The sequence below is a fragment of the Euprymna scolopes genome, chromosome 29 (genome assembly GCF_053919585.1).
Source record: "Euprymna scolopes isolate OS-2025 chromosome 29, ASM5391958v1, whole genome shotgun sequence".
Taxonomy (NCBI): domain Eukaryota; kingdom Metazoa; phylum Mollusca; class Cephalopoda; order Sepiida; family Sepiolidae; genus Euprymna; species Euprymna scolopes.
Window position 1 is genome coordinate 58508107 of NC_136510.1, and position 22500 is coordinate 58530606.

General features: G+C 29.7%; 1 protein-coding gene across 6 annotated transcripts in view; it reads right to left on the minus strand.

Annotated features, from left to right (window-relative positions):
• Nucleotides 1-22500, minus strand: part of LOC145252658 (scavenger receptor cysteine-rich domain-containing protein DMBT1-like) — a 488297-nt gene that overhangs the window by 67753 nt on the left and 398044 nt on the right. For all 6 annotated transcript variants that reach the window (XM_080112426.1, XM_080112429.1, XM_080112430.1 and 3 more), the window contains 4 exons: nt 13707-13882; nt 8777-8921; nt 8089-8264; nt 7760-7792 (listed from right to left, as the gene is read on the minus strand). In XM_080112426.1, the coding sequence (XP_079968552.1) occupies nt 7760-7792; nt 8089-8264; nt 8777-8921; nt 13707-13882 (530 nt within the window). The remainder of the gene's footprint in view (nt 1-7759; nt 7793-8088; nt 8265-8776; nt 8922-13706; nt 13883-22500) is intronic.

Here is a 22500-nt window from a genome sequence, read left to right on the forward strand (position 1 = left end):
ACAGTCTTTCTCCATTTTTTCTTCTGACATGTGGTCTTTTGTCTGATCCGAAAAGATTAAATTTAGATTCATCAGTAAAATGAACCTTTTCCCATTTTTTCTTCCCACTTGTATTTTTTGAATGGCTTCTAACTTTATCTATAAAAAAGGAAAAAAAAAATTTGGGTGAATTTTCCAATGATTAATAATGGTAGTTAAATAAAACATATTTTTTGTTATTTTTAATACATATTAGTTTTTTTACATATAAATAAATTTAATTAAACTACAGGCGTCCAAAAGTTTAGGAACGCAGAAAATTAATACAAACATTAACAATTTTATTAACAACTAGCGGGGGTACCCGGCGTTGCCCGATTGTTTGTTTCTGGGACGGGGGGGGGAGTTTTAAAAAATGTTATGGTAGGTAAGTAGGAAGGATCAAACCCGGAGTCATGAGTAAAAGTAGGAAAATAAAGTGTGAAAAAAAACAAACAAAAAAACATCTGCAACGTTAACAGTTCGGCCACCAAGAAAAGTCCATTCCAGTTGTTTAGAAAAAAAAAACAAAAAAAAAAACGACTACGGTAGGTCGGCGCGAACGTGAAAATATAATGTGAATTGTCCAGCACGCTAACCACTACGCCACAGAGCACTGCAGCTTAGTTTAGTGATTTTAAATAACTTCACATGAAAGAACTACGAAGCCAAACCGGTGTTCTCTTCTCAACTGTTCCTTGTGAACGATCCCCAAACGGTGTTAAGTGGTGGCAGGGGGAGGGAAATTTATTAGAGAGAAAATATTTTACCACTTCCATTGATCTTAACCGATTTTGGCCGTGACTTCTCAGCAGAAAAAGTATAGAAATCTAAGATTATCGAGGAATTTGAGAAATAATAAGCCTATAACACACCTCAGATATTGTTCTGCCGTTTGTGCATATTATATTTGCATGAAATATCTTGATTTTTAATCCTATTAATGTCAAAATAAGACGGGAAAAAATGAGTTAATTTTATTTATATAGAATAGAAGAGATAACAAAATGTCGACTCCGAATATTCGAAAAAAGCTATCTGTACAAGAAAAGCAGCTTATTTGTGACCATTATGATGAAAAACGTCCATCGGGGAGATTGCTAAAATATTGAAAAGGTCTAAAAGCGTTGTTTTTCGGATTATTGAAAATAGAAAAAAAGGTTTACCATTGACTGAAAAGAAAAAATCGGGCCGACCCCGAATAACAACTAAAAGGGAGGATAGAAAAATCACTCGATCATCTCGTTCTGATCGCTTTAAAACTGCGGCTTCGATATCCTGGGATTTTACATCCGAAACTGGACACAAGATTTCCCGACAAACGATCTCACGAAGATTAAACGAAGTTTTCAAGAAGTCCAATCTCAAAGCCTTTAATTTCTATTAAGAATAAAAAGGCCAGATTGTTATTCGCGGAAAAACATTTCATATATATATATATATATATATATATATATATATATATATATATATATATATATATATATTCATATATATGTGTATATATATTCATATATATGTGTATATATAGTCATATATATATATATTCATATATATATATATATATATATGTATATATAGTCATATATATATATTCATATATATATACATATATATTAATATATATATATACATATATTTATATATATTCATATATATATACATATATATACATATATTTATATATATTCATATATATATATACACATATATTCATATATATATTCATATATTCATATATATATTCATATATATATTCATATATTCATATACATATATTCATATATATATATATATATATTCATATATATATTCATATATATTCATATATTCATATATATATATATTCATATATATTTATATATTCATATATATATATTCATATATATTTATATATTCATATATATATATATATATTCATATATATATATATTCATATATATATATTCATATATATATATTCATATATATTTATATATTCATATATATATATATTCATATATATATATTCGTATATATATTCATATATATATATTCATATATATATATTCATATATATATATTCATATATATTTATATATTCATATATATATATTCATATATATATATTCATATATATTTATATATTCATATATATATATATTTATATATATTTATATATTCATATATATATATTCATATATATATTCATATATATATATTAATATATATATTCATATATATATATATATTCATATATATTTATATATTCATATATATATATTCATATATATATACATTCATATATATATATTCATATATATATATATATATTCATATATATATATTCATATAGCTATATATGTATATATTAATATATATATATTTATATTCGTATATATATATATATATATACTAGCATTTCAGCCCGGCGTTGCCCGGGTGTTTGGAGGTGTATGCTGAGCAAAAAAAAAAAAAAGAGTAAATTTTTTTTTAATTTGACCCCTATTATGACCCCTTAAAATTTATAGTTTCGGGCTCAAATCACTTTATTAAGTTAGATCCAGGTTCAAGGAACCTATATCTACAATTTCAAGTGTCTAGACCCAAAATTGTCGGAGGAGTTTGGTAGAGTTCTTAAAGGTCAAATCGTTGAAATTTGACCCCTTAACAGCCAAATTTCTGGCTGACACCCGTCACATCGATTTTCCCAAATCTCAGTACCCGGTATTTCAAATTTCGAGTCTATAGACTAAAAATTGACAGAGTTATTGCGTAGGGAAATGTACACAGACAGACAGACAGACAGACAGACACGTTCACTTTTATATATATATATATATATATATATATATATATATATATATATATATATATTTTTTTTTTTTACATGGAGGTCACCACTTATCAAGGCCCGAGGGCCACTCAGGGATAAGGGTTATTGTGTGTACAGTAATCAATGAGATAGTATTGTAGTAATCATTAGTATTGGGGTTTTTGATAGAGTGTCTTACTTAAGAGGGCGGTTTTGTCAGGAGTTTGTTTATGTTGGACTTGAAGGCGTCCAAGTTGTAGTCAGGTAGGAAACAGGCAAGTGGCAGAGAGTTCCACTGGCGTGCAGTTCTAAGAAAGAAGCTTTGCTCATGGAATCTACGTTTGGATTTAAGCACAGATAAAGAGTGGGGAAAATTATTGACAGTAGTTTCAGCCAGACGGGTGTTTCTCGTGAAAGATTGGCGAGGGGGGACGAGGGATGACGAACATCTTTGCCCTTGCAATATTCTTTTAGAGCATATTGTATTTAACTGTATTTATTTGTATTTAATCGATGCCAGTGAGTCCTTCTGATCTCCATTGAACAATGCTATCAATCATTGCCTTAGAACCTTTGGTTTCCTCAACATCTTGTCTTTGCTTTGGTCGAGAGAATGCTTTTGAACTGTTTTTCATTGTCTTATCTCTTTTGATAATTCGCTGGAACCCTGACTTCTTTCCAATCCCGAACCTCCGGACACCAAATCCCATCCTGTGAAAGCATGCAGAAACAATAAGCCATTGCAAACTGTTTCACGAAGCACCTGTTTGAGAACCTTGATATTATAATAGATGTATAATTTCATCTTGTCAGAGCAGAAATAGAGTGCAGTACATTTGGGATGTATGAAACAGCAAGAGATCAAGAAGATTTGTGTCTTCTCCAATAACTCTTGTCAGTCTGAAAGCAGACATACTGATGGCTGCCTTTTCAATCTCAACATCAGTATATCCTTCTGCTTAAGTAACATCACATCCTTTCTGCTTTATTTGTTCCATGATCAGCTGAATCAGCATCCGCTTGTTTGCCCATTCAACAAGAAGACATCATTTTTCCCAGAAAATACTGTCGCCTCAGTAATGTTCGCCTTCATTCAACTTTCGACTTCCCTTCTGATGCACACAGTCCTTTACACTTGGCACAACCTCATATCAAACACTACAATCGCTCTTCCATAGTTTTCAACAGTAAACAAAGTATAATTGTCTGCAAGTGAACTGTAGGTGCTCCCCTCCTTTCATTTTAGATGGTGAATAAGAGATCCTCTATCTAGTACGTTGTGCTCTGTGACTGAAACAGTTTGTTGCACACCACTGTCTGATCTTGTTTTGATTACTTGACAAGTTGCAGTTTGTCTACCTGACGCAAGAGGCATTTTCTCTCAAATAAAGACATAGGAGATAGACACAATTCATAGAATATGACATCATCTAGCCAAAGATTTTTCATCTAAAAGACTACAAGAAACCTCTAAAACAGGAGCGCTCGGTCAATGCTCTGATCTGCAGACACTTTTATGTTCTTGTTAGATACTAGAGTCTTTGCATTTAAACTCGATTAGTGAGTGTAGAACACCGATTGTCTATTCATTTCTTGTACAATGTCTTTTCTAATTTCTAAGAGGTCCTGCACATTGACGTCTTCATTGACATTAATTCCTGTGATGATATTGAATAATGATTTATCAGTTGAAAAAGAGGTTTAACATTGTCTAGTTTTTCCACAACTTTTTCGCAAGATCATCTCTTTTCAACCGAGAGGCAGACAACTCCTTATGTTGTTCACTTGTTATGTAACTTTTTTCAGTAAGATCTTCTTGGTGAAGTTTTAATGGATGGAATGACCCCAAACTGTTCTCTGGTGTTCGCACATTCCATTCCCTCACAGAATTGGCTTCAGGGAGCCACAAAATGCTTGTTGTATTGCTTTTCTGCTCATCATTTGTACGATAGCATTTTCACCATACTGTCTCCTTATATTCTTGAGTCCACTGCTATCCATCAAAATCTCAATGGCACCCAACACATTTAGGAAGGTATGAATTGAACCATCATCAGTAAGAGCATGCACGATTTCAGATGCCTTCCAAAATATTTGATCAAAATTTATGATAGTCAGCATGTTGTGTTTTCACAATAGACTGCATAAGTCATCTAAGGTGGACAAAATGCAGATTTTATCTCCTGAGTTCATGTCTATCATTGGAAGAAATTGTGCTGAAGATTTTCTCGGATATTTGCACTCCTTATGCAGCAAGTGCATCATACCTTGCCAACTGGGCATACTCTTGTGGAAGCGAATAGACATTTCCCAAAAAATATCCACTTTGCAATCACAGACATCAGATGTGTATGGAACCAACAGAAATTCTAAGCAACGGTTAACATGCTTTGAAAAGCGATAATCTATAATGTCAATCTTCATTATTTTGACAAGTTTCAAGTCGGCAGTTTTTGTCGTGGTATAGCATGATTGAGTTGCTTCTCTGATGTAATGGCTGCAAACATTCCCATCCCATGGAAGATACCCTTTCTGTCCAATATTATACTGTTATGATCCAAGAATGTTCATGTCACCGCCTAATATGTTTGGAGCAAGTGAACATGTGTTCATTTCAAGCCTTTGTACCTCTGGATATGATGAAGCAAATTCCATGGTTGAAAACTATCAATCAAGAATCATAATCTATACAAGTGGTGCATTAGCACCTTGACACTAAGTTGTGGAGGCGCAATAACAGCTCTTGGAAAACTGCTTCAGCAACTGTTTGTCTGATGCCAGCAATCTTTCTGAACGTGTCCTTCCCAACAAACAGATGTTACAATAAGAATCACAAACTTTCTGGGATCAAATCTAATGTGGCTGCTAGTTTCCCTTTAGTGGTTTTTGGATATGTATCCTCCATTGCCACAACTGTTGTCTTGATATCAGTTTTGATGAGTTTTGTTGCAGTTTGGAGAATTGCTTATTTTGTGCCTCTTTCATCCTTCTCCTGAGGTGAATTGTAATATTCATGAAATATGCCACAGTTTATTTCCCTAAATGTCACCGCTTTTCTGTGAGGTATTGATTTCTGTAGATTTACTATGATGCAAGTATTCTCCCATTTTAGTGAAAGCTCCAATATTGTTGTCATCATTTTCCTTGTTATTGTTATAGTGAAAGCTCCAATATTGTTGTCATCATTTTCCTCTCATAAATCACAAACATTCCTGAATGCCTGATCGCTATCCTTTGTCTTCGATTTTTTTGTTGGTTGCTGGATTCAGCCAACATGAATTGTCTTGAAATATTCTGCCTTGTACGAAAGTTAAAGCTACATGACTGGTGGTAAATATAGTGTTGCATGAAGCTCACCACCAAAATATTCAATCTGGCCTGGAACAGCAGTAGTCCACTCATCCTCTCTGGTTTTGCAATGAACCAATATAGCTGAACAAATGCATCTCTTCACAAAAAAATCCTTTAGTCATTTTTGTTTTGGTTTTTTTTTTGTAGTAACAGTTCCACAGAATAAGCAATGTGTTCTACTGTCATATTGTTCCAAAGAAACACGAGCACTCCTTTTCACTGGTCGAGCAGAATTACCCTTGATGGAAGTAATATCAATGTCCTTTTGTTGATGTGGTTTATCCGATACGTTCTGTGAACACGAGTTTCTACTTCATCATGGATTTTCACACCTCTTTCGATACTTGCACAGTTGATGCTTTCAGCCCTTTTTTCTCAAACCATCAAAGTCTCTTCACCATTCAAAGCTTGTCTATATAAAGGACAGGTTTCTGCATTAGCTGGATTCATGTTTTACCCTGAAAATATATATATACAGTGTATCAGTATATGCTTGTATGTGAATCGGGTTGAGTGCACATCCCCTTCCTATCTGCAAGGGTTCAAGTTTTAATAGCAAATGTACATCATATAACATGAGATCCATACTGAAATTGTTGCATTTTTTGGTCCACTCTCTAGATGTGGCTGAGGGAAGGGATAGGGGTAACCATAGATATGGTGTAAGAGGTGATCCAACATCACTAGCAACCATTTCATGTGAAAGATTGACACTAAAAACATGGGTAAAAATGCAAGATTTATTGGTTTATCATGAAACCTGAATGAGTTAGTGTTTTAAAACCTAATGTAAAATGACTTGCAAGCTGAAAATATTCAACTTCGAAATTTTAAACTTTCCCCATACTCAAATCTTGTCCAACTCTTAGTATGATGTAGAGTAGACCCAACCTGACATAAAAGCATAAAAAATGGTTGCAATTTTTTGGTGGTTGGAGTACTTTGGTATTATATTGACTAAAATAATGCACATTGGAAATTATCAAATCGTCTGGAAAGCAAAATGTCATTTATTGGATAATCTTGATGTCAAAAGTTTATTGAAAATAGTGAATTGATCAAAATTCCACAGTAAGTAATAATAAATCAAGGAAAATTATTTGAACTATTCACATCGTAAATTGATAGTTGCACTCCGATTACAATCATTTACAAGCATCAAAGAATTTTGAATATTTCTTCTCATGAACTTTGAAGGTACATCGACAAATTGTCAGTTCAGACCATTTCTTTTTCTCAAGCTTATGTTATGTACATGCATTCCTCGCACTCATGTTTATTAAGAACCCCTTCTCTATTACTTCTGCTCTTATTCCCCCCTACACGTTTTGTAAACTTTACCATTGAACACGTCAACTTGTGTTGCTCTTCTTTCACAGATTGTTCATTTTCACAGGTGCCTTAAATCCTCATCCCTTCTTGTTTAGTCTGTATGAATGCTTGAAACCTAAATTGCTTGAAACCTAAATGTTTGCTTTTATTCTATTATGTGACTCTTTTGTCATTCTCAATGAGATGCAAGAATAACAATGGCTAAATAATGAAATGTTATGAAAAAGAGAGACACAAAGACACATGACAATTCTTCTTTTTTACCTTCAGGATTTAATGGAGGTCTTGTTGTTGTGGCTGAAAATACAAAATGTAAACGCTTTATTGATTTGTAACAAATATTAGGCTCATTACAAAAACAATTCCTCAAATGAAAAATGAGATATGGCAATAAAGTATGGGCAAATAACAAGTTATAAACAAATGGATATTATGTTATAACAATTAGATATTAAATGATAACAATGTATGAGAAAACAGATACACATTATTAGTACAAGCAAACTGATCTCATGTGAAAACAAAGTATAAGCAAAAAAAAACAAAAAAACAAAAAACAAAAAGAAATACTCAATCTGTATCTTATAACTTACCTGCCTGTAAGAAACAAGAAACTGCTGCATCTTCACCATGGTTACAGTTGTGCGATTCCCATGCGTTTTTTTTACAGTCAATAATATTTGTCTCATTGCCGATACAATTTACTTCATCTAAAAATATTTTGCCTTTGCCAGCACCATACCAGCCGTATGACAAACTGATACCATCTCTTAAAAATAGCAACAACATGATTTTACAGTAAACCTTATTAAGCACTATTAAGAAAATGTTTTGAAAAAAATCGAATTGAGTATTTTGTTTTCGATACAAATTCTAATATTTATGAAGTTCTAAATTAGATGAATACCAGAAAAGCATTTGATGACTAAAAGAAATGTCAATCAGTTTTTCTCAATAAACTTCTTTACAGGATTTGCCACCACCAAAATATTTTAGAACCATTTTGCCTATAAATGTTCAAACTTCATTTAAAAAAATCTTTTGGAAGAAAAACTTTACGATCTTAGATTATTATTTCCATTTTGCCATAAATATTGCATAGTTTTTCGAGATGTGAATAAGATCTGTATTTTTGTTCCAATAGTAATACTCAATAATAAAATAATAAATAAATAACATTTATAAAATAAATAAAATTTATAAAATAAATAAAATTGAATAAAATTAAACTCAATAACTTGACGAACCTGAGGTAATAATATTTAAAAGTATTTTACTTACACATAACCCAACATCCGGCAGATCACACGGGCATCATTGTTATCCCATGCATCATCACACACCGTACCCCATTCTCCATATAAGTTCAACTCAACTCGACCAGACGATGGATTATCACCCCCCACAAGCCGGGCACTTACAGGAACTAAATTTAGATTGATAAAAATGCAGTTTTAAATAATATCTATTATATAATTATGAAAATGTTTGTTATATTTATGTCTATAAACATAAATATAATATATAATATATAAATATAATATATAAATATAATATATAAATTCCAATAAAATAATAAACAGATGTTCCATAATAATATTAAATTAATATATGATCAGTAATATTTAATAATACAAATCCAAACTAATAATTAGATTAAACAGGATAAAAATTAATATTAATTTTAACTGTAACACAATAATTCTGACCAAATACTTATTAGGTCACAAGCATTAATTACTCAATATGACCTTAAACGATTACAAGAACAAAATCTTTTCATGGAGCCAGCAACACGTTCTTCTGTAACATACACAAAAGCAACAGAATACTGCCAATACACAGATAGTTTAATATCAAAGTTTAAGTATCACTTTAAGTTAAACATTTGTCGTTTCTGAAAGTATTTACTAAAAAGTATATTATATAACACAATTGCTTTAATATTCGAAAAGCTCTATACAAATGAAGTTCTTTTATTATACTTTTAACAGCTACATTCAAGTCAAATCGAATTTATTTGCTAAAAAATAACAAAATACAACTAATATATCGTCTCAAATTCATCTTAAATTTTTTCCAGTTCATTTTATTATGTCTTAGTTGAAATGGAAACATAAACTAAACATTGTTGATATTTTATGCTAAGACAAAGCAAATCCTTTGCTAACATTTCGCCTTTATTTCTTAGCAACAATAAAACAAAAGCGCCCCCCTCCTACGCTAGAAAAAAAAAAGAATTGCATGCAATGGACATGAAAGGTTTAAGTTTACTGCTTTAAAGACAACTCACGTCCATGATATATCACCTTCATTCTTTGATAGATCAATGAACGCAGTCTCTTAACTTAAATTGAACTTCTCATACATGTTCAGATCTCAGAAGAATAATCGATGACTATAGATTCCAACTTTGACTTACTTACTCTACTGCTTCTGCAGCCTCAGGTCATCCACAACATCATTCGCATCAATCACACCTTTCTCTCAAAACAAGATCGAACTTTTAATAATCTAGCTTGAATGTTTGCTTGCAACCCTACTCTGTCTTCACCTCAAAATAGACACATAACCACACATCTGGCAGATCACATCATTGTTATCATAATGCTTTTCATCCATTGTCGACCAGAACGAAAAATTCCTCTCAAGAACTTGATCATTTACTTTTTGAAAAGGGTTATAATCGTAATACCTTTCATTATTTTATGTAAACAATACTCTTATGCTTATGCGACTGCAACAGATGAAAGACTGTTCTTAACTGCCACTTGAACAGCATTTCACTGGCATTGTGTGGAATTGAAGTTAAAAGGAAGCTGTTTACTTTTATTTCAAGGAATAATTCCATATTTTTATCACTTCATTATTTCCTTGAATGATTGCATGTTGTGCTTAGCCTGCCCCTTAGAGGCGGGATGGTATGATGCTGTGAATATAACCTAATGCTGTGAATATAACCTAATGCTGGGAATATAACCTAATGCTGGGAATATAACCTAATTAACCTCTAAAAACATTATTCTCACTGGAGAAATAGGGGTCGCTGTCACTCACAACCAGCGTAGGTAAATCATAGGTTGCAAAGATTCCTCTTAATTTTTCAATGGTGTCTGAAACAGTGGATGCCTTCATTACACAAGCCTTCATCCATTTGAAGTAAACATTTATCACAAACATGTGTCCAAAAACTGGAACAGCATAGTTAATGTGAATTCTTTGCCAGAGTTGACTTGGATATTCTAAACAATGACTAGGAGTTCTGTTGAGTTGTTTTTTTATTTAGCATACAACATTCATACTCTTTGGCAGTTAACTCAATATTTCTATCGAGTTTTGACCGTCATACACAGTTTCTAACTAATGCTTTCATTCTCACCATAATTATGTGAGTCTGGTGTATTTGCTGCAGTACTATTCCTTGCAACTAATATTATATATATATATATATATATATATATATATATATATATATATATATATTATATTTATAGATATAAATATAAACAATTCTGCTTCCCCACAGTTACATGCCATTTTCACAGGTCCATTCATACTGTTTATTACTCATTTAAACTGACATCATCCAAGCCATTCATTGTGAATTTGTATAACCGGCTCAAGATTAGCTCCTTCTTAATCTTTGCTGTCACAACTTCCATAAGGCCCATCATATATACTTCATTAGTTGACAGAGAGACGCCTTCTTACCACACATCGAGTGGACGATAACAGTCTGTATTACCACTGCCATCTTCCATCTTTTGACACAGCTCCTAGGTCAAAAAGACAACTCCCAGTTGCATGTGAACTTCTAGGGTTCAATGTATATATATGTATGTACATTTCATTCAAACACGGTAGTGTTTGAATATCCGGTTAAGTGTTAGTTTTACTGATTTTTTTTTTAAATTACATTTTCACCCCAAACAAGGCACATTGCCACTTTATTGTAGGGGGTTACTATCAGGGACATAGGCATCAGGGGTACTGTGTAGGGAGTTGGGCAGTAAGATGTCGGTTCACGTTGCACTTGAACTTCTGCATGTCAGTACAGTTGGGGAAGCAGGGATCCGGAAGGGAATTCCAAAGTCTAGCTGTCCTGGGGAAAAAACTACTGGACTAGAAGACTTTCTTACACCTAGGGATCTCTACTGTGAAGGGGTGGGATTAAGTTGCTTGTCGGATTTAGAACTGCTTTAAAGCTTCACCACTCACTCATTTTGCAACCAAATTTCAATTAATTTTTACAGTTCATAGATCATATTCTCAGCTATATTTTGAAATAAAAATTTTCTATTTTCGTTCATTAAAACAAAAATTATAATAAAATTACTGGTGTTCAAAAGTTCTCCCCAGAATATTTAAGAAAAGCGAGAGACGATTTCTTTTGATTGGCTGTTTATTACCATAATAACTTTTCAAACAATGACGTTTTATCTCCGGTTTTTAATGTTTTTTTCATAAAAACATGGTATTTTAATATATTTTTATATATATTAATATAAATGAGTCACAATTTCTTTTCTATAATGTATGCATTATCTTATTCTAATAAATGTTATTTTTCTATATATATATATATATATACAACTATATATATATATATACACAACTATATATATATATATACAACTATATATATCTATACAACTATATATATCTATATACAACTATATATACATATATACAACTATATATACATATATACAACTATATATACATATATACAACTATATATATATATATATATATATATATATATATATATATATATTTATATATATACAACTAAACCTTGAAACACACTCCATCCTCAAATTTACACACGAACCAAACAAACATAACAAAATATCATTTTTCGACGATTCTAGCAACACCACTAAATACATAACCTCACTCTACAAAAAAACTACCAACAATAATGCAATACTCTTAAATTACCACAGCTAATGGCCAGAAAAATATAAAACTGCCTTTATAAAAAATTTGATTCACCACTCATGCAATATAGCATCAACCCGACAAATATTTTACAAAGAACTAACAAAAATAAAACAAACCCTAATAAACAATAATTTTTTTCAATAAAATCGTTGATAAGCACATAAAACTCTAAACTCAATCCACAATAAAAACATAAACCCTAAAATGATGCCAACAAAGTATGCTATAAAAACCAACTACACATCAACTACAAAACGGACCAAAAATAATGACAAACCTAATTAAAAGATACACCAGACCCATCGACCATTATAAAAAAGATTAAACTAATAATATATTATACTAAATTTAAAATCTTCAATCTAATAATTAAAAACAACAATAATATAACACCAAATTAAACCAAACTAATGTAGTGTATGAATTTATTTGCTCCTTTGCAGAATGTCTCCAAACCCACTCATAAAACTCATACAGCACATACATAGGCCACACCACAACAACACTCTCCCGATGACTAACCTACCATTTAGCAGACAATAGCACCATAAAACAACACTTAACATTCCATGATAAAAACTTACAGTTGTCCGACATTAGAAATATCTTAACTAACAATACTAAAATTCAATACCTTAACAATTGCATGCAAAGACTAAAATTACTAGAAGCCATACTAATTAAAAAACTACAACTCCTTATTTACTGGATCTCATTTAATATCGAGACAAAGATACCAACATATTCAATAACTAACAATAAATAAACTAAATAAATAAATTATAAAATAAGAAAATCAAAATTAAAAATAAGAATAATTCGCCCCTTACCCATTCTGCACCCACGTTTATAAGCAATAAAAAAGTAGAACTAACTATAAATACACTAAGCCGCAATAAAGAAAATTACAACAACAACAATCGCTCCTGATGATTATCGGATGCATGAATTAAAAGCACTTGAGAAGAATATGGTTGAACAACAAATACTGGGTGCCGTAATATGCAACATGCCAGCCAAAATAAAAAAGACCGCTCGGCGAATGGAAAAGTTATCAAACAAAATCGGGGAAAAAGAAGAACTCAGTCATGTTTAATCAGACGTGCTTTCCACTTATTTAGTGTTTCCTTTTCAAAATTAAATATGTTTTTAACTCCTTTTCAAAGTGTTTTTTGACTTGTTTTATTAACTACTTGTTTTTTTATATATATATACACTGAAAAAACTATCAGGTGTATCTATTAAATGTTTGTTTGATACTTACTTGCATCTGTGCTGCAATCAACTCCAGCATCCTCACCATGATAACAATCATGAACTCCCCACAAATTCATTGCACAATCAGCAATAGAATTTTCGGTGCCGTTACAGTTGACTTCATCAAGCCAAATCTGACCTGAACCCATTCCATATTTGGCAACATCAAAAGCAATTCCATGTCTAAAAAAGGTCAATTCTTGTTAAGATTCTAATCTAATGATATTTCATCTATGTACTACTCACAAAGAAATATGGAAAAAAATTAGAGAATTTTCCTATTTTGTAAAAATCAAAGCATTTTATGTAAATATCACAAATATTACAGGCATTTTATTTATTTTAATATACATGGTATGCAGGTATTTTATTTATTTTAATATACATGGTATGCAGGTATTTTATTTATTTTAATATACATGGTATGCAGGTATTTTATTTATTTTAATATACATGGTATGCAGGTATTTTATTTATTCTAATATACATGGTATACAGGTATATTATTTATTCTAATATACATGGTATGCAGGTATTTTATTTATTTTGATATACATGGTATGTAGGTATTTTATTTATTTTAATATACATGGTATGCAGGTATTTTATGTATTTTAATATACATGGTATGCAGGTATTTTATTTATTCTAATATACATGGTATGCAGGTATTTTATTTATTCTAATATACATGGTATGCAGGTATTTTATTTTTTTTAATATACATGGTATGCAGGTATTTTATTTATTTTAATATACATGGTATGCAGGTATTTTATGTATTTTAATATACATGGTATGCAGGTATTTTATTTATTTTAATATACATGGTATGCAGGTATTTTATTTATTTTAATATACATGGTATGCAGGTATTTTATTTATTTTAATATACATGGTATGCAGGTATTTTATTTATTTTTATATACATCGTATGCAGGCAGTTTATTTATTTTAATATACATGGTATGCAGGCAGTTTATTTATTTTAATATACATGGTATGCAGGTATTTTATTTATCTTAATATACATGGTATGCAGGCAGTTTATTTATTTTAATATATATGGTATGCAGGTATTTTATTTATTTTAATATACATGGTATGCAGGTATTTTATTTATTTTAATATACATGGTATGCAGGTATTTTATTTATTTTAATATGCATGGCATACAGGTAGTTTATTTATTTTAATATACATGGTATGCAGGTATTTTATTTATTTTAATATACATGGTGCAGGTATTTTATTTATTTTAATATACATGGTATGCAGGTATTTTATTTATTTTAATATACATGGTATGCAGGTATTTTATTTATTTTTATATACATCGTATGCAGGCAGTTTATTTATTTTAATATACATGGTATGCAGGCAGTTTATTTATTTTAATATACATGGTATGCAGGTATTTTATTTATCTTAATATACATGGTATGCAGGCAGTTTATTTATTTTAATATATATGGTATGCAGGTATTTTATTTATTTTAATATACATGGTATGCAGGTATTTTATTTATTTTAATATACATGGTATGCAGGTATTTTATTTATTTTAATATGCATGGCATACAGGTAGTTTATTTATTTTAATATACATGGTATGCAGGTATTTTATTTATTTTAATATACATGCCATACAGGTATTTTATTTATTTTAATATACATGGTATGCAGGTATTTTATTTATTTTAATATACATGGTGCAGGTATTTTATTTATTTTAATATACATGGTATGCAGGTATTTTATTGATTTTAATATACATGGCATACAGGTATTTTATTTATTTTAATATACATGGTATGCAGGCAGTTTATTTATTTTAATATACATGGTATGCAGGTATTTTATTTATTTTAATATACATGGTATGCAGGCAGTTTATTTATTTTAATATACAAGGTATGCAGGCAGTTTATTTATTTTAATATACATGGTATGCAGGTATTTTATTTATCTTTATATACATGGTATGCAGGCAGTTTATTTATTTTAATATACATGGTATGCATGTATTTTATTTATTTTAATATACATGGTATGCAGGTATTTTATTTATTTTAATATACAGGGTATGCAGGTATTTTATTTATTTTAATATACATGGCATAAAGGTATTTTATTTATTTTAATATACATGGTATGCAGGTATTTTATTTATTTTAATATACATGGCATACAGGTAGTTTATTTATTTTAATATACATGGTATGCAGGTATTTTATTTATTTTAATATACATGGCATACAGGTATTTTATTTATTTTAATATACAAGGTATGCAGGTATTTTATTTATTTTAATATACATGGCATAAAGGTATTTTATTTATTTTAATATACATGGTATGCAGGTATTTTATTTATTTTAATATACATGGCATACAGGTAGTTTATTTATTTCAATATACATGGTATGCAGGTATTTTATTTATTTTAATATACATGATATGCAGGTATTTTATTTATTTTAATATACATGGTATGCAGGTATGTTATTTATTTTAATATACATGGCATACAGGTATTTTATTTATTTTAATATACATGGTATGCAGGTATTTTATTTATTTTAATATACATGGTATGCAGGTATTTTATTTATTTTTATATACATCGTATGCAGGTATTTTATTTATTTTAATATACATGGTATGCAGGTATTTTATTTATTTAAATATACATGGTATGCAGGTATTTTATTTATTTTAATATACATGGCATACAGGTAGTTTATTTATTTTAATATACATGGTATGCAGGTATTTTATTTATTTTAATATACATGGTATGCGTGTATTTTATTTATTTTAATATACATGGTATGCAGGTATTTTATTTATTTTAATATACATGGTATGCAGGCAGTTTATTTATTTTAATATACATGGTATGCAGGCAGTTTATTTATTTTAATATACATGGTATGCAGGTATTTTATTTATCTTAATATACATGGTATGCAGGCAGTTTATTTATTTTGATAGACATAGTATGCATGTATTTTATTTATTTTAATATACATGGTATGCAGGTATTTTATTTATTTTAATATACATGGTATGCAGGTATTTTATTTATTTTAATATACATGGCATACAGGTATTTTATTTATTTTATATACATGGTATGCAGGTATTTTATTTATTTTATTATACATGGCATACAGGTATTTTATTTATTTTAATATACATGGTATGCAGGTATTTTATTTATTTTAATATACATGGCATACAGGTATTTTATTTATTTTAATATACATGGTATGCAGGTATTTTATTTATTTTAATATACATCGCATACAGGTAGTTTATTTATTTTAATATACATGGTATGCAGGTATTTTATTTATTTTAATATGCATGGTATGCAGGTATTTTATTTATTTTAATATACATGGTATGCAGGTATTTTATTTATTTTAATATACATGGTATGCAGGTATTTTATTTATTTTAATATACATGGTATGCAGGTATTTTATCTATTTTAATATACATGGTATGCAGGTATTTTATTCATCTTAATATACATGGCATACAGGTATTTTATTTATTTCAATATACATGGCATGCAGGTATTTTATTTATTTTAATATACATGGTATGCAGGTATTTTATTTATTTTAATATACATGGTATGCAGGTATTTTAGTTATCTTAATATACATGGCATACAGGTATTTTATTTTTTTCAATATACATGGCATGCAGGTATTTTATTTATTTTAATATACATGGTATGCAGGTATTTTATTTATTTTAATATACATGGCATACAGGTATTTTATTTATTTTAATATACATGGTATGCAGGTATTTTATTTATTTTAATATACATGGTATGTAGGCATTTTATGTATTTTAATATACATGGTATGCAGGTATTTTATTTATTTTAATATACATGGTATGCATGTATTTTATTTATTTTAATTACATGGCATACAGGTATTTTATTTATTTCAATATACATGGTATGCAGGTAATTTATTTATTTTAATATACATGGTATGCAGGTATTTTATTTATTTTAATATACATGGTATGCAGGTATTTTATGTATCTTAATATACATGGCATACAGGTAGTTTATTTATTTAATATACATGGTATGCAGGTATTTTATTTATTTTAATATACATGGTATGCAGGTATTTTATTTATTTTAATATACATGCTATGCAGGTATTTTATTTATTTTAATATACATGGTATGCAGGTATTTTATTTATTTTAATATACATGGTATGCAGGCAGTTTATTTATTTTAATATACATGGTATGCAGGTATTTTATTTATTTTAATATACATGGTATGCAGGTATTTTATTTATTTTAATATACATGGTATGCAGGTATTTTATTTATTTTAATATACATGGTATGCAGGTATTTTATTTCTTTTAATATACATGGTATGCAGGTATTTTATTTATTTTAATATACATGGCATGCAGGTATTTTATTTATTTTAATATACATGGTATGCAGGTATTTTATTTATTTTAATATACATGGTATGCAGGTATTTTATTTATTGTAATATGCATGGTATGCAGGTATTTTATTTATTTTAATATACATGGTATGCAGGTATTTTTTATTTTAATATACATGGTATGCAGGTATTTTATTTATTTTAATATACATGGTATGTAGGCATTTTGTTTATTTTAATATACATGGTATGCAGGTATTTTATTTATTTTAATATACATGGTATGCAGGTATTTTATTTATTTTAATATACATGGTATGCAGGTATTTTATTTATTTTAATATACATAGTATGCAGGTATTTTATTTATTTTAATATACATGGTATGCAGGTATTTTATTTTTTTTAATATACATGGTATGCAGGTATTTTATTTATTTTAATATACATGGTATGCAGGTATTTTATTTATTTTAATATACATGGTATGCAGGTATTTTATTTATTTTAATATACATGGCATGCAGGTATTTTATTTATTTTAATATACATGGTATGCAGGTATTTTATTTATTTTAATATACATGGTATGCAGGTATTTTATTTATTTTAATATGCATGGTATGCAGGTATTTTATTTATTTTAATATACATGGTATGCAGGTATTTTATTTATTTTAATATACATGGTATGCAGGTATTTTATTTATTTTAATATACATGGCATGCAGGTATTTTATTTATTTTAATATACATGGTATGCAGGTATTTTATTTATTTTAATATACATGGTATGCAGGTATTTTATTTATTTTAATATGCATGGTATGCAGGTATTTTATTTATTTTAATATACATGGTATGCAGGTATTTTATTTATTTTAATATACATGGTATGCAGGTATTTTATTTATTTTAATATACATGGTATGCAGGTATTTTATTTATTTTAATATACATGGTATGCAGGTATTTTATTTATTTTAATATACATGGTATGCAGGTATTTTATTTATTTTAATATACATGGCATGCAGGTATTTTATTTATTTTAATATACATGGTATGCAGGTATTTTATTTATTTTAATATACATGGTATGCAGGTATTTTATTTATTTTAATATGCATGGTATGCAGGTATTTTATTTATTTTAATAAACATGGTATGCAGGTATTTTATTTATTTTAATATACATGGTATGCAGGTATTTTTTTTATTTTAATATACATGGTATGCAGGTATTTTATCTATTTTAATATACATGGTATGCAGGTATTTTATTTATTTTAATATACATGGTATGCAGGTAATTCAGATAAATTAAGACCATTTCCTTATGTTCCTAAACAGGATTACTAAAGATAGGAGAATGATGACAGTTCAGATCTAAGTCAATTGATACAATCATGAAAGATTACAGCATGGGAATAGAAACGTTTTTGTCATCATTTTGTCTGCAACATCTTTCTTCTTGATCTCGTATGTCACACACATGCAGCATTTCAAATAGTCCACATTACTACACACTGAAGTACTGACACATGTTTAAATGGTTTCTTATAAAATTTAATTATGAGATCTGAGTACTTTGGTGCTTGATGAATGACAGAAGCTTTTATTATTATTATTATTATTATTATTATTATTATTATTATTGCTGCTGCTGCCAAACCCCATCTGGGCAGGAGCTGCTAGAAAGGACTTGTCTGGTCTTGGTAAAGTTCAAAATAGACTTTGTAGCCTCGTAGGAGATGTCCTTTTCTCTTTCCTGCAACCTCTATCTCACAGAAGAGATGTTGCAAGTTTGTCTCTGCTTCATCGTTATTTTCATGGCAAGTGCTCGATTGAGCTTCAATCTTTGGTCTCTCCTCACCAAACTTTCACAAGAAACACTCGTCTATCTGAAAACACTATCAATAATTCCCCCCACTCTTTATCTGTGCCTAAACCTAAATGTAGATTCCATGAACAAAACTTCTTTCTTAGAACTACACGCCTGTGGAATTGGCTTCCGTTTTCTTGCTTTCCAGCTGACTACAATCTGATTGTCTTCAAATCCAACGTAAACAAGTTCTTGATGAGCCGTTTGACTTAAATTAATAAATTTACCGAATTTCCATTACTAACGATTACTATATTGTTCAATTGACTACTGTACACTCTTAACCCTTATCCTCGAGTGGCTTATGGGCCTTGATAAGTGGTGATTCCTATGTAAAAAAAAAACAAAACAAAAAAAAACAGGCACAGTACCACTTTGATGTATGGGGCTATTATCTGCTTCATAAACTGCAGGGACACTATGCAGAGAGTTGAGCAGCAAGATGTCTATTAACATTACACTTGAACTTCTGCATGTCAGTACAGTCGGAGAAGCAGGAACTCGCAAAGGAATTCCAAAATCTAGCAGTTCTGGGGAAGAAACTATTAGAGTAGAAGGTTTTCTTACATCTAAAAATCTCTACTGTGTAGGGGTAGAATTTTGCTGCTTGTCGAGTTTGTCGGGGCATTTACATCGAGAGGGTAAAAGAGCTCGTATTTTGTCAGAGCATTCACCATTAAAATACTTGTATAACAGGCAGAGGAATGCAACACTTCATTGATGGGACAGGGCTTGAAGCTTTGATGACAGTTCAGGACCTATCAGGTTGTTGACTCTCTTTTGAATACTGTCCAGGAGCAAGAGACAAGTAGCAGATGCACCAGCCCAAATGTGACAACAGTACTCAATACATGGGCGAATGGTGGCTTTGTAGAGATACAGGATACTTTCAGGTGTAAAATACTTTCAGCATGGTAGAGAGAGCTAACCTTCTTTGTAGCAGTCTTGCCAATGCTCTCAATGTATCTGTTCCAGTTCATATTCCCTGTGAACGTTAAGCTGAGAAGCTTCAGGTAATATATCTTTAGTCATAGCCATTCGTGGTAGAGAAGGTTTCTTGTAAGTATTGCAGGAAACAAGCTTAATCTTGACAGCATTGAATGTGACCATCCATTTTTGTCTCCATTCCACTACAGATTGGAGGTAATCCACTAGTGTTTTTACCATTTCCTTAGATATGTGTCCATTTGTTTTACACTTGTGCCTGTTATTGAGCATGGTGTCATCAGCAAATATGCCCATCTCAGAGACAATTTTATCAGGGACGTCATTTATGAATATTAGGAATAATAAAGGTTCATGGTTAGACCCCTGAGGTAAACCCGCATTTATATCATATTGTTTAGATGTACAACCGTCAAAGACAACCTGGATTCTTCTCTTAAGAAAGATTTAATTATGTTAAGTATTTTTTTAGTGATACCGTAAGATCTGATTTTCCTGAGAAGACCATCATGCCATACCCTGTCAAAAGCCTTAGATATATCTAGGGTTACTGCTCTACGCTTACCTGCTTTGTCCAGTGTATGATATATATGCTCAGAGATTACAGTTAGAATATCTGCTGTAGAACAGGCTTGTCTAAATCTATTTTGTTAGTCAGTCAGAAGTTTAGCAACTGTAAGGTGATGGACTAGAGCTTGGTTAATAAGGGACTCAAATATTTTGGCGAAAAGCGGAAGGAGGCTAATGGGGCAATAATTTAATAGGTCAGTTCTTTCGCCAGAATTCTTGTTCACACAGAAGCAGTTTTCCAGCAGTCAGGAAAGCAGGATTTGTTAAATCATTTTTTGTATAGTTTGGAGAGCTTTGAGCATCAGTGCTGATGTTTTTGCCTTTTAATCATTCAAAGACTACAGTAGATTACATTATAATTAAACATAGCTTATGCCAAGGTAGATGTTCATAATCTTGAATACCATGGAAAGATATACTTTGTTGTTCTTTGTATATTATAACTTTAATGAATATTGATGTGTTGGCCATTCTCAGGCATTTCAGAGTGACCAAGAAACTATCTTGTGACTTTGCACTATCATGTTTTACAAATTTGTCAATTCAATGATCTCGGACAATAAAATTATGGTGTTTTATGCATATACCAAATCGAATCAAGTCATTGTTTTTCAAGAAATAAGAGCTGATTTAGCAAATAATGTCTTTTCAAGAAATAAGATGATTTAGCAAATAATGTCTTGACACAAAACATGAAATAATCCACTGAATAATCAGTTTAAATTAGTCTCATTTCATCTGCGAAATCCTGTATTAAAAGTTTGTATTGAACTTTTGAAATGTACTAATATATAAAACTAGAAGATGTACTCGGTGTTTCCTAGTATTAAACGTAACGTGAAATTCCTTAAAAAATGAAGTAAAAATAAAATGGAAAGAAACTGAGATATATGAATGTGCGTATTATATTTTTTCTAAACAGTTCACTTCTTGTAAGTAAAAAAAAATACT